Source organism: Aythya fuligula, chromosome 5, assembly GCF_009819795.1.
Source record: "Aythya fuligula isolate bAytFul2 chromosome 5, bAytFul2.pri, whole genome shotgun sequence".
Lineage (NCBI taxonomy): Eukaryota > Metazoa > Chordata > Aves > Anseriformes > Anatidae > Aythya > Aythya fuligula.
In genome coordinates, this window is record NC_045563.1 from 37,935,019 (window position 1) to 37,949,069 (window position 14,051).

At 36.4% G+C, this 14,051-nt stretch overlaps 1 protein-coding gene across 15 annotated transcripts in view; it reads right to left on the reverse strand.

Annotated features, from left to right (window-relative positions):
• GPHN (gephyrin) overlaps positions 1–14,051 on the reverse strand; it is a 278,830-nt gene that overhangs the window by 30,494 nt on the left and 234,285 nt on the right. For all 15 annotated transcript variants that reach the window (XM_032188099.1, XM_032188097.1, XM_032188095.1 and 12 more), the window contains 3 exons: positions 8,804–8,896; positions 5,898–5,953; positions 371–490 (listed from right to left, as the gene is read on the reverse strand). In XM_032188099.1, coding sequence (XP_032043990.1) covers positions 371–490; positions 5,898–5,953; positions 8,804–8,896 — 269 coding nt within the window. The remainder of the gene's footprint in view (positions 1–370; positions 491–5,897; positions 5,954–8,803; positions 8,897–14,051) is intronic.

The window sequence follows — 14,051 nt, forward strand, 5'->3', positions numbered from 1 at the left end:
GAAGCAAATAAAATGTCTGATTGCCACTACTCTGTATTTAAAAATGTGAATATACTGGGCACTCAAATTGGACTGCCATCATGGATCTCTGGGAGGCATTTGCTTTTCACTCAATCATTCTCCCAAAAACTTTTGTGCTGGCGTACAATAACCACAATGAAAAATCAAGGTCAGGACAGGCATGTCTGCAGTACTGTTATTACAGTCTGGAAAAGCAGAATTGCTACTAGGATCCAATGTGAAACTCCTCAAACTTCTGTGATTAACGGAAGAGCTCTTGTACAGGACTATCTTTCATATTTACAGGATTGCTTCATAAGCCACATGCTGCTGCATACAAAAACAAAATGAGTTTTAACTTGTGACTCACATCATCTGATTCCCTGATGAGTTCTGTATCTTCCACCTGCACCACTGCATCAGCACCACATGGGATTGGAGCACCAGTTGTAACTCGCATTACCTGACCAGGCATCACAGTTTGAGTTGGCTGAAAAAGAAACAAAATGATTTACTTTTGAAAGGAGAAATCTCAAGCCACTTGAACATTATGGAAGTAATCTGAAGGAATAAAATTCTTTTATATGTCAAGAATCTTGATGTACTGCTAGTGATATTGACAGATATAAACTCCAACATGTTTGAATATCATTAGGTAACTGCTTCCCATCTGACTTTTAGGTCACATATTAAGTGGCTTCACTTTTCTCCCTTGGATTCCTATCACAAGAACAACTTCCAGAAGGTGAAATATACAGGTATTTTGGTTGCTTGAGAAAAATAACTGGCTAAGAAGAGTAACACTTAGATGAAGACCTTTAGAAACACAAATGACCAAAAATCTACTAAGTCTTTGTTGATAAATATATCTGTACAATATTCTGGTCCTCAAGGTTTAAATTTCTTTGTTTTGTTTTGGTTGGATTTTTGTCATGTGTTGTGTTACACATTGATACTATCCCTCACAGCATCCTTCTGGACAAACTGTCCAACTGTGAGGTGAACAGGCACACACCACATGATGAACTGGCTGAACGGCAGAGCTCAAAGGGTCATAGCGAACAAGGCTACCTCAGCCTGGCAGGTCACCAGCAGTGTGTCCCAGACTGCTGCACCTGGGTCAGGGTAACGCTGGACACAAGCACACCCTGGGAGATGCAGATGGAGAGCAGTCCAGCAGAAAGGGGCCTAGGGGTGCTGGTAGCAACAGGCTCAACGTGAGCCAGCAGTGTGCCCTGGCAGTCCAGGGGGCAAATACTCTTGCAGCATAGTCAGCTGGTCAGAAGGGGCAATTCTCCCACTGAATTTATGCACCTGGAGTACTGGGTGCAGTTCTGGGCTCCACAATGTGGAAGGGATGTTAAGGTACTTGAATGTGTCCAGAAGAGGGCAAGAAAGCTGGTAAAAGGGCTGGAAGGCGTGTCCCATGAGGAGACCTGAGGACACTTGGTTTGTCTAGTCTGACAAAAAGAAGGATGGATATTAAGAAAAATGCCTTCAGTGTGAGGGTGGTCACACACTGGAACAGGCTTTCTAGTGACATGGTTGGTGGCCCGTGCCTGTCAGTGTTCAAGAGGCATTTGGACAATGCCCTCAATAATATGATTTAACTTTTAGCTAACCCTGAAGTGGTCAGGCAGTTGGACACGTTGATCTTTGTACGTCCCTTCCAACTAAACCGTTCCAAATTTCTAATATAACCACCTGCTTCAATTTTAAGCAGCTTTCCTCATAATGAGAGACAGCTCAACGCTAGTTCATGCAGAATCTTTCTGAGGGTCAGTTTAGCAAACTCTGAAATTTATAATGCTCTACAGTTATGTAAAGTCACAGTACATTAACAAGTTTCACTGGAAGAATACAAAGAACAGAAAAATACCAGAACAACAGGATAAAACAAATGGCGTGGTTTTAATAAAATTTCACACCAGGCAGCCTATTTTAATATGTATGTTCAAATTCCAGAGTAAAATTGTAATTTGACCACAACCACTTGAGAAATAAATAACTAAAAGGAAAATCTTTCTGATAAAATGCAACTAAAAGAAGCTGGTGTGATGACTGTGAATATTATTGCTGGAATATAAGTACTTTCTCCACACTGTGCCTTAGTAAGGCCAACTTATTCGGGCTTTACTGTTATTAGTATACATAATACACAAAGATCTTCACAGCTGTGACCCATCCAGGACTTCTCAGACTGACTATGATTAGCACATATTTGATAGCAACCCAGTGCTTTCCAAGCGTCAATATCTGCTCATCACATGGAGTGATATACTCCATGACTTTTGACAGGAGGCTGTTAGACATCTGTAAACTCGAGACAGGTGGCCAATGTTTCAACTGTGCAAAGCTGTGTTTGCCTTGTCCATTATTCTACTCCATTTCAGCACAGCTGTAATGTCTGAAATATGAATATTACATATGTACTTCAAGGGCTGCTGTATTTTGTTCATTGGGACAAAGGCACTAGGAAAGGGCTGGAAATGATTTGTTCCTGGTTTACCACAGTATTACAGTGACCTATGTATCCCAAGAAACAGCTGAGCCTGGAGTTAATTGCATCTTGACCTTTTTCTAAGGGTAAAGGAAATCCTTTGAGAAGAACGTAAATAAAATGCTAAAATAAATAAAAATTCACAGTTGCCATATGCTATGGTTCATGTGCTTTTCTGGCAAGACTAAAGTCATCCTTAAATGGGTATCTTATGCAGATGACATAAAACAAATACTTTTTTTTTTTTTTTCTTCTAAATGGTATTTTTCACCACAGACTATTCAATGAGCTATGGATGACTAGCTGAGGTGCAGCCATTTACACTGAACATGCTTAAAGCTTAAGTGAAAATAATCTTGTCCGATGTGGTGTTTTGACTTTTATGAAAATGAGTGTTGCAGAAAGCAAAGCTTATGCCATGGAATAAGGGAGCTCTTTTGCGTATTGTTGTACATACAGTGTATAGATACATTACAAATAAGTAATATTGTTTTGATCTTACTAAAGCATTAAAGTCTTTTATTTTACCAGTGTATTTTAGCACAAAACATTCTCCCATTTAAAATACAGTTTTTCATCCTCAAGAATCACAAAGAATACATATACAGGACTCTGCCAGAAATCAGTGCTTATGCTGATTAAATGCACCATAAATATCCATGCTTTTGGAATTTATTACTAGATGAGGCAGTTAATCTTTGAGATGTAATGATGTAAAGCATTTAAGCAAATTTATGATATAATAACATTTGTTTTTGTAATCAGATGTGTTGCTCTTATATTTTGCTTCCTTTTTGTCCTTTGAGAATTTGATCAGATTAACTTTATGAAGAAAAGACAAGCATCAGACTTCTGCATAAGTCTGCAGGACTGTTTCCTTCTTCTATGCTAGAGGCTATGAAGATAAAGAAGTGATTGCTTCTCAGAAAGTATATTAATGCACAACGATTTCACAGAAGCTCTTTTAAAGGCCTTTGAGATCTCATACTTACCTGCAATAGGGCAGTACATAATTTGCCCTTCACCTTCATCAATGATAATCTATTTATGTTAATCACTGAATAAAACCCAGAAATAAGCTGTTGAGCATAGCCCCATCTCAGGCATTTTGTCTTACACATCGTTACACATCTCCTGCAGGATTTGTAACAACCCACGCTCCTTTCTGTAAAAAGGGCCAAGTTAACAGATAGATGAGAACGTCTGTTTCCATTCTATATTACACTTAGTTGCAGCACCTCTTAAAACCATCTTTATAAAGTCTTCCAGGAAATTCTAATACTCAGATATTCAAGTCTATAGGAAGAAAATCATTGCTCCCCATGGTCCGATTTTCACAGAGTCTGTGCTGATGGCTCTTGAGCAGTGCTCTCAAATGTGACCTAACCTCTCCAAAGCAGGGTAGTTTCTGAAAGTTTTCTTCAACGCAAAACAAAAAAATGTCTGTTAACATAAACATGATGATCTGGAAATGGAATTAAGAAAATAATACAGAATTTATAAATTGATACAATAATGTCTAGCTTGGCTGTATGGCTGCTTTAGAGTTCTCAGTCCCATTTTCTTCCTCTCTAAGTAGCATTTACATAACCTTTTTCCCTACAGGAGGAACCAAATCTAAACCTATTTTGAACTCCCTGCTGTGAATCATTCAGTTAATTGGTCTGTAACATGAAAAGCAGTATGTTGCTGCTGAGAGTGACTGAAGGGTGAAATGAGACTGAGGAGACTTCTACAGCTATAAATCATTTCTTGGGAAGGAGACGAACATGAAGATGTGTTGGCCCAAGAGAAAACCTCTGACCAGTTATTCAGAGTCAACAGCCTCATCTTTCTTACTTGCTCTGGTGTTTCCAGAATTGTTTTCTCTCTGCATGCCTCCCCCCGCCCAATTTTTGTTCTTTGCCAGAGAGGCTTACCATTCCCATTAATCTGGTGGGACAGACTGTCCCTGCAAATACACATTTGTGAGCTCCTGTATTTAATAGGAGGGAAACAATTTTGCATTTCCCTACCATCCTTTATACAAACATACTGAACTGATTAGGGCATTAAAACCCCTTAGACCTGTGGGCAGTTCTTCCCATTAGACACAGCTTCACCAGAACGGTTTGTAAGCAACTGTGTTGTGATTCTTTTTAACTAGCAAAGTGAGAATATTGATGACAGGCAAATAATGATAGAATTGATAGCACAGCAGGTTGCTCAGCTGTTTTCTGACATTTTATAATGATCATATAAAGGGTTGTAGAAATAGCTTTCAGTCTTCTGGATTCTGGACTAATGTTTGAAAACATAGACAGGCTAAAAATCCAAGGCAGGTTAAAATATTGCTGGATTTATAAGTTTACATTTTTTGAGTATTTAAAGTCATTTTACAGATTTCATAAGTTTATATGCATATCATTGCTGAGGTGATGTCTATGGCACTGAATTGTAATTCATGAAGATGGATGAGAACTACAGAAAAAAATATTTTCACAGTTCTCCATATCTACTATGATTAGCAAAGTCAAATGTTGTGTTTATTATGTGTTTGAAGGCAGTTCAAATCCATTAAAAAAAAAAAACACAAAGAAACAATTTGAAACACAGAACTTCTAAAACCTGAAACAACTGTTTGAAATACATCTACATGTATTTTGCTTCAGATTTCCATGTTTAGTATAGGAATATTATCAAATGCAGTCTTGAGTTTGACAGTGAATCAGTGTCTATTACGAATACTTATACAGCACAGCAGGTAATGAATGGGTGCTGCCTGCACTTGCTCTTAAACTCAATCCGTTTATCTGCTAAAGTGCACAAACACTCTTTTTGATTTAACAAACAGAAAAAGAACAATACTGCAAACCAGGCTGCTGTGCTTCCACACGAGGCAAACTAGGCTTCTGAGGCTTCCTCAAGATTGTTCTGACCATTACCTTTCTTTAAAGACTTACAAAATTCTTACACTTCCATTTGCAGGTGTCATTGTGAAATATGCAAGCAGTTTGTGGAAACAGCTATTGAGCAGATGTCCCTTTTAAAATCTATTAGCAGAAAAGGTTAAATCTTGCTTCTCTCTGTTTATGAATTGTAATACCACTAGAAACCTTATGTACTCTAACACTGTACTAGGGCAAAACATTACTGTATGCTGTCCTATAGGACATGTCAGCATAATGCTCTGAAGTATTTTGGGATATCCTCGTTAGTTCCTTATGTAACTGTACTACCTTGCTGTTTGAAATCATGTCTCAAGGCACACAGCAGGAGGCTTGCTGCAGCTGTGTCCTACTTCCTACTTCCTAATGTTGAGTTTGGGAGCACTAGAAAGCTTGTCCAAATACAAAGCAATGTCTTACAAGAGAAAAATGCATTTAAAAAGAAAAATAAGAAAAGAAATTGTACTCACCTGCTCACCAGCCTGGGATTCCCCTATGATGAATCGATCCCCTGGGCCATCAGCAGCTGTTAAGATGGACAATACAAATGGTAAAGGCTGAACCAAAACAAATGATGGCATTAGAAATTAAGAACAGGACAGGAGAACTAATGAATGATCTAAGATTCAGTTCTTCAGTGTCAGTATGACAAAGTTTATAGAAGTTTTGCAAACATTTTAGATTTAATATGCTTTTAAGTTATGTTTATTATTTTGAAAATTAAAAGTACCACAGAATTTTTAAAATAAAATTTCATAGTGATGTGGGATCAAGAAAAAGGGGATTAGGAGCAGTTACATTAGTAGCAAAGATTTAAGAGAGTTTATGATCTTACTTGTATGAAAATGTCCACTGTGAGGACATTTTTCTATGTCCTCACATAGAAATTTTATCTATGTGAAACTAACATGGGATAATCACATTTTTTGCCAGTGTATTATGTCCCCTATTGATGGTTCTAGACTCTATTTCTGTTTTTGAAGGAAAGTGTGGACAAGTGCAGTGGTTATAGACTACGTAGACTGGCATTTTCTGAAGGGCAATAGGGCTATAATAATACAATTTGGAATGCTGATTAGAAATCTGGATTCTGTTCCCGTTTTGTAATTTTAGGAAGTAATATTGAACTGGTTACCTTCTACCCTTTACTGAAGCCTTTTTGCAAATTAAAAGTCAGAGATTGTTGATTTAACAAATTGAAAGTCTCCAGGATTTCCGATTTTGTCAAATCTGATTTTGTCAAATCTGTATTTTTACAGGGACGACAAAGGCACTGTTACTAACAAGGTCTAAGCTTCTGCCTGCCTCAAAGGCCATACTGTAAGTTGCATTAGTGCTATTTTCCTTGAAGGCTTCAGCACAAGAATCAAAAGATTATAAAAAAATCTTTATTTCCATTAAATATGAAAGAAGCTTCTAGTCCTCATCGTTGTAGAAAAAAATCTATTAAATACGAATAAGCATAACCTAAGAATGCAGAACACAACTAAAAAGAATCCAAAGTTGTCAGTTTAAAACACAAGAATCTCCAACTTGTGATTTTTAAGCATTTGATGCTGACAATACTGCTTTCTTTGTGAAGTGGTTCAGAGAAGTGGTTCATTTTAAAAATGAACTTTCACTCTTTTGTTTGATTTTTATCAAATTTATTAGCTTTTTCTTTGCTAAATATACAGAATTATATAAAACAGTATGACATCAAAACTTAACTACACTCTTTCCTAAATGAAACTTTTTTTTTTTTTTTAATGAAGATATTGCTCTGCCTATCTCAGATCTGTCTACATTTTGTCTTTTTTTTTTTTTTTTTCCAGGCAATCAGAAAGAATCTCCAATTACTTTTCTTTGAATAAAGTATATAACACTTTATTCTGGAGAATAAATAATACTGGACAAGGTTTTGGGCAGACAAATTTATCTGACCAAAAGCTAACTCTTTATTATCTCTGTCTACGAGCTTTGTTTCTCATATCCTGAGATAACAAATCTGCAATAATGATAACACTGTTACTCTGTTTGAATCCACCATTAAAATTAGGGTCTTGTATGTTAGTTTTTACATAAGTTGTTGAGGATAGAGTCCATGACCATTCTGATCATTCTACATGTTTACTGAGATAATACTTTTGCATTCCCTTACCTTATAGTAATCAAATTGCAAGACAGCATTCTCTTGTTCCCAAGGCCCTTGTCAGTCAGCATGCTACTCAGAGCTCACCCTTGCATCTTTTCTCAGGATTATATTATCTGTGTTTCTCTGGCTACATCTGTACTCTTGCCACTATTACTGGTCATTTTGGACTGTCTGTCTCTCACACAAATAGATGACAGACAGCTGCAGTCAAACCTGTCTTGCAGACCTAGAATTTAATTTTTCTATCAAGTCCATGGGGAAGCTATTGGACTACATCCATTGCCTGGGCTTGCAGACAGTTTATTTAATGGACAGTTGCTTTCTATTGTTTCAGCTGCCAGTATCAAAAAAAAAAACCAACAAAACAAACACAAAAAACCACACTTTAATGCCCCCAAATGGAACTTGTTGTGTCCACATTTCAACATGGTGTTACAATGATTTGACTCCTACCACAAGGACATCACTACTAGTATAATGTTCAATCATATAGATTTTAATTTTTCTTCAGCTATCTGAAGTAAGTATTAATAGTTATACTTTACAAAGGAAAAAAAGTGACGCACAGAGAAGCAACGTGCTCAAAATCATTCTGCACCTAGTGGCAAAGCAGAGGATGGATTCAGGTCTCCTGGGAAACAGCTCCTTGCTTGCTCCTTAAAACCACACTACTCATTTACGTACAGCAACTGCAATATTTTTCAAGCACTAATGAGTTTTTCTTTTGAGATGTCTCCATAAGAGAACATTTTGACATGTATTTTTGAAAATTCTCTAATGCAATCATGAAACAATTCACAAATAGAAGGCTGGATCTGTGACAGTTCAGCAAAGCAACAGCTACAAAAGGAAATTCCTGATTAAATAAACAACAGAAATAGAAGAATCTGTCATTCAGAAACAGATGTTCTGCTACTCTCCTGAATACTTTGTATTTCCAAGAAACACACTAGCAACATGCGTAAATATCAGTGAGAACACATGGATGTACATTTGTTCATGTACATATGTACCCACTTAAGAGATCTGAATTCACCTTTGTCATCTTCCTTAAGTCAGTTGCATTGTATGCAGCAATGACTCCATAAATGAACTGAATCAAATCTCAAGCAAAACAGCCATTGCTGGATTCAAAATACAAGTGCTGCTGAATGATAAAGCGAGGAAGTGAACTAACAACATGTTAAAAAGTAAAGTGGTTTTACAGACACTATACTGCATGCCTACAAAGTGAGTTTTTACCTCTGACAGCATAGCCATCTTTTACAGATGCTGGAAATGGTGGTAGATTATCTTTTGCATATACATCTTGAGCAAGGACTCGGCCCATTCCATCTATAAAGGAGAAAAGAGAAAAGACCATGCTCCATGTCATCAAAACCAGTGAAAGGGAAAACAAAGTGACAGCAGCGTGCTCTGATAGATGAAATGTATGTGTATGTGACATATCTCATGAACAGATCTCAGGTTCTTGATTTCTGTCAAAACCTTTACATAAATGAAAAAAGACTGGAGTCAGAAACTACCAATGAAAAATTTGTTCAGTAAGTCTGTTTTCCTGCTTATGGTGAAATTGTTAACAATAGATCTGAATGACAAGGATCCAAACACACAGGTAAAAGCTCTGATATGGGATCAGACAGAAAAAAAAAAAACTGTTTATTTGTCTCTTAAGGTATTTTTAAAAGTTCTTTCAAAAAGTGAATCCTACATGCAAAAGCCGAGAGGTAATGGAATGAGCCCAGAGGACACAACATAAACGGTAATCATGGACATGTTTCCATAAATTGATTAGCTTTGCCTAATTGCTGAGAACATTTCTGTTTAATGGAGGATGAGTGAACATAAGTGTCAGGATTATTTATGTAAATTTACGCTGTAATAGTTCTAAATATTTTAATAGCTGTTTCAAACACACTCTTTCCCTTCACTTAGCAACCGTGACTGATGAGCTGTAATTTGGCTCTGCCTCCCTGTAGAGACCAACATGAATTACTTCCCCTTTGGTCTAGCATGCACTACTTGTTTGCATTTTGCCAGCACGAACTTTTTTTTTTGTATGATGTGGGACTGAGTGGAAAGTATGTATCTTACCCCCTCATATGGTGGGAGGCTGATAAAGGGGATTTATTTTATTTGTGACAATATGGGGTAGGAAGGGTCAGAACTACTGAGACTGGCTTCATTCTGGTATGTCTAAGTAGAAGATCACAAAATCACAGAATGGCTGAGGTTGGAAGGGACTTCTGCAGATCATTTAGTCCTACACCCCTGCCATGCAGGATCACCTAGAGATGGGAAACCTCCTCTTGTAATAGAGGCCATTAGGATTGCTTTGTAGCACAGGAAAGCAGAATCCATCTGACAGTATGAAGGAATGAGATGATTCCCAGGTACCTCTGCAAGGTGGATTTGTGTAGATACACACTTCATAGGTTATCAGACATGCCAAAAAATGAGAGACAAGAAACAAGTGTGTTCTTGCTTTACAGACTGACAAGAAAATCTATGCCCTTTTGGATTTGCTGGGAAGGCAGAGGACCTGTCTTTGTACACCAAATGGATGAGTTTTGCCAAAAAATGCACCTACTTGATTTGAAAATGTTCAGCTCTACTGAAGTGGTATTATAATGGAGATTATATTTTACTTAACACAATGTGATTTAATAAGCAATTATTTATAATTATAATAACGAGAACATCGCTGCACTCAAATTCATAAATGTTAGCTATTCAGCCTGAAGCAAATATTTATGTTGAATTTTTGAAATAGGATTTACCATGAACATGATAGTAAAATTGGTTAAAACTAGAAAAGCACCTTTGTGATGGCTATTAAGGTGTCTGTGTGTCTGTGATACACAATAGTGAAGCTAACAGAAAGCTCACTGAAAAAGAGAATGCAGACAGACTTTCAAATTATAGCACAGAAAATCCAGCTTTCAAAGGCTTAGTGAAAACAACCTCTGTTCATAGACACACAAAATCTTGTACAAAAGTGATGATTCTAATTTTAGTAGGCATGTTGTGTCTTCATTTTACTTCTTGTCTGCATGCAAAATCACACCAATTAGAGCAAAGTTGAACAGTATGTTCCTGGCATTCTGCCACGCAATATTTGAAGTGAATAAATGGTCAGGCTGTAGTGGGAGTGAATGTCATTAAGGAGAGAAAAATATAAGAACTATTTGCCAGAGCCTTGGGCATTTAAAATGGAGCTAGTCAGAGCAGATAAAGGACAATCTGAAGTATTCCTTACTCTCCTTTACTTGAACAATTATTTGACTTTATTTTGATTAATTGTAATTCAAAAAACATATTCTGAAATATTTTAACACCATCAAGCTGTGCAATGAGATGCCTATAGCTTTCTGATTGTAACACAGAATGAAGAATTACATGAAACTACTTTTTTGAATTTGGTTACTACCTTTTTTAAAGCTCAGTTGGTGAAAATGCTAAGTTCCATGAAGAACTTTGATTTCTCAGGCTACTGGTACTCAGATACAGTAGTGAGACAACAGGTATTGTACTAAAGGTGATAGATCTGTTTCCACTTCATAGTGTCCTGCTATGTCTTCAGTGTGATATGAAAAGGCAATGCTATCAAAACAATTGGCAAGTTCAGAATAAATAAACAGCAGAAAAGCATGCCCAAGCTCTACAGGTTACAGGGCTCTTGGACTAGATCAGAAAAAATGCTCTGTTCTGAGGCTTAAAGCCTCAGGTGTATGGATTGGTCTCTGCTTTGTACTTTTAGTATCAATTAAACTTTTGCCTTTTCTTAGCTACAGAAGAACAATCATTATCATGCTGTCTTAAGTAACTGCATCTAGCTGGAATAAAAGGCTAATTGGAGGCTTCATATCAGATATGGGTAACGGCAGGTGGAAAAAAGCTTGAGATGACGTTGGTTTATGGCGCTTGTGTAAAATGCCTTAGGACTGTCAATTTTTATTTATTTATTTTTTTTTTATATGGGAATGATCTATCCAGGCACTGACCAATATATTTACCAATGTGAAAGCCAAGTTTCAAAAGGTAACTTTACTCATCCTCCCCTTTATGTTATGAGAGAACAGATTTGAGATCTCACCAGGAGTTTTATATCTGTAGATTACAAGAATTAAATTTCTAGTATCAAAAAGTTGTGTCCTCTAGGATTTCTCCTAAAGGAAGCTAAATAACTGTAAACTTGTTGAAAAATAATTTGTAAGTCACGGTTTTGTGCTACAGTGCAAAGATAGAAAGTAATATATATTTGTTAATATTTGGTATATATTTTAATACATGTAGGTATAATTATGTGAATATTAAAACAAGTACATATCTCTACAGCAGTTTCAGACTTAAAATTAGCCTGAATTTTATGTCTATAATCAGGTAACACGAAAAGTATAGTGGAGTATCTACTAAGAAATTATAAAGTGTACTAGAATGCCTTCTCTTACCTTGACAGCATATTCCCATGTCATAGAATAAAAACAGAAACAATCAAATTGTCTTTGACAAATAAGAATATATCAAACTCTATACAGAATACAAACACCTAGACAAGACCAATTACTTCCATTCTTTCTCTGTAAGGACGTTTTGAAGGCCATGTGGTCTGGACAGCATCACTCTGTTATTTGTATGGTAACATTATCAGTATAAACACAAAATTGTTACTTAGCCCTTTTTAAAAAATATGTATTAAAATAAATTAAATTGTGAAAACCTGTCCAAAGCATGTTGTGGCAGGCCATGACATATGCTGTGATTTTGTCTAATTTTACCATAGTTCTAATGAAGAGGTTTACAAATCAGATATATGAAAAGGCTGCTACCTACTGCTGATACAAATATGACTGCATAAGACTGGTGTTTACATATAAATAAATAGCGATGCTATTGTTATATATATATCAATGTATATGTACCATGTGAGGATTATGCTAATTTTTTCTGTCTACCTAGAAGAATACTTCTAGCCACATTTTATTAACTTCCATGGGCAATATAGCTCCTGTCCACAAATACAAGAACAACATAAAAGAAACATAAAGATTGTGAGATGGAGAAAATGAAAAGAAAGATAAGAAGACAATACAATAAAACAAGTCAATATTTACAGAATCAAGGACAAGAAAAAAAAAAAAAGAGAGAGAAAATAACAGGTTATGAAACCTTGTTTTTCCCTACATTCAATACCACCCTTATGTCTTTGCTTAGTTTTGCAGCACAAGTTTTAAAATCAAAAAACTCTTTTAATGTAAAAAAGAATAGTAATGCCACCACCACAGTTTTAGCATTATAAGAGCATTATATACTATTATCCTAGTAGGTTAAGAGTCATTATGATTTATATGTAACACATGACTTTTCATACATACACTTCTTAAGTGAATGTACTCAACATTGTGGTTCATTATGATGTCCACAAAGCACTGTCTTAGCAAAGACATTTAAATCTCATGGTAAAAAGTCAGTGGCAGTTGGGCTTGTAGATGACTAACTCTCTTTTACTGAAGTCTTAGGCTCCAAAGACTTTTTGAATTCCCTCTATATGTTTATACAATGATCAACCTACATCATCAGTGAAGAAGATTCCTGGATTGCAAGTAATGAATGCATATTCTTAAACATTAAGAAAGTCAGCATACTTTGCAGTACATGTTACCACAATAAAGAAGTAGTGTGAACAACAGCTTTATAGTACAATAGCGCTATTCCTTACTTCCATTACACACTATGCAAGTAATCTTTAAGAAGAAACTCAAGACAAATCAGAAAGAAATGAGGATCCAAATGATAACAAGAATGAAAGGCGTAGTGTGCAAGGCATTAAAATTTTGAATCTTACCTATATTCACAGTCATCTTCCAGAAGAAATTTGTAAACCATGCCAACACTTGTCAGCTAAAATCGACCTCAAGATCAAGCCTGTCCACAGTCCACATTTCTCTGCTACAAACAGAGCTTCAAGCATGCCTGGAGTTGGTCTTCCCAAGTGCATAGTAGAGAATGTGCACACATGGTAGTGGGGTCAAATCTAAGTATGCTCATGTCCAGACTACTGACAACTATCCAAAATGGTCAGATAGCTATGCTCAGGCATTCTGCATTCTAATCTGCATACTGCTATGAAAGTGCAGGGTGTAATATGCATATTCCTTGCTGGCCCAGTTTTGGTGCTATTCTGAATGCAGAATATGTGGTATCTTCTCAGAGATCTGTTTCTTGCTACCAAGGATGCACACCTTACTGAATCAGTATGTCAGTATGAAGGCATCTCAGAGGTTTGTGGCAGCACAAAGATTTGGTGCTGTATGTAATTTGGTGCTGCATGTAATCTCTGAACTTTCAAGACAGAAGACAGAATATCCAACTCAGAAACAACTCTCCATTACCTGGAATCTGCTGATATGCTGAACATTTTGGCTCCTGAGGCGTGTGGTTTTGTTCATCACCTCATCTTTTTGTTCATCACCTCACCTTTGGAAAATCT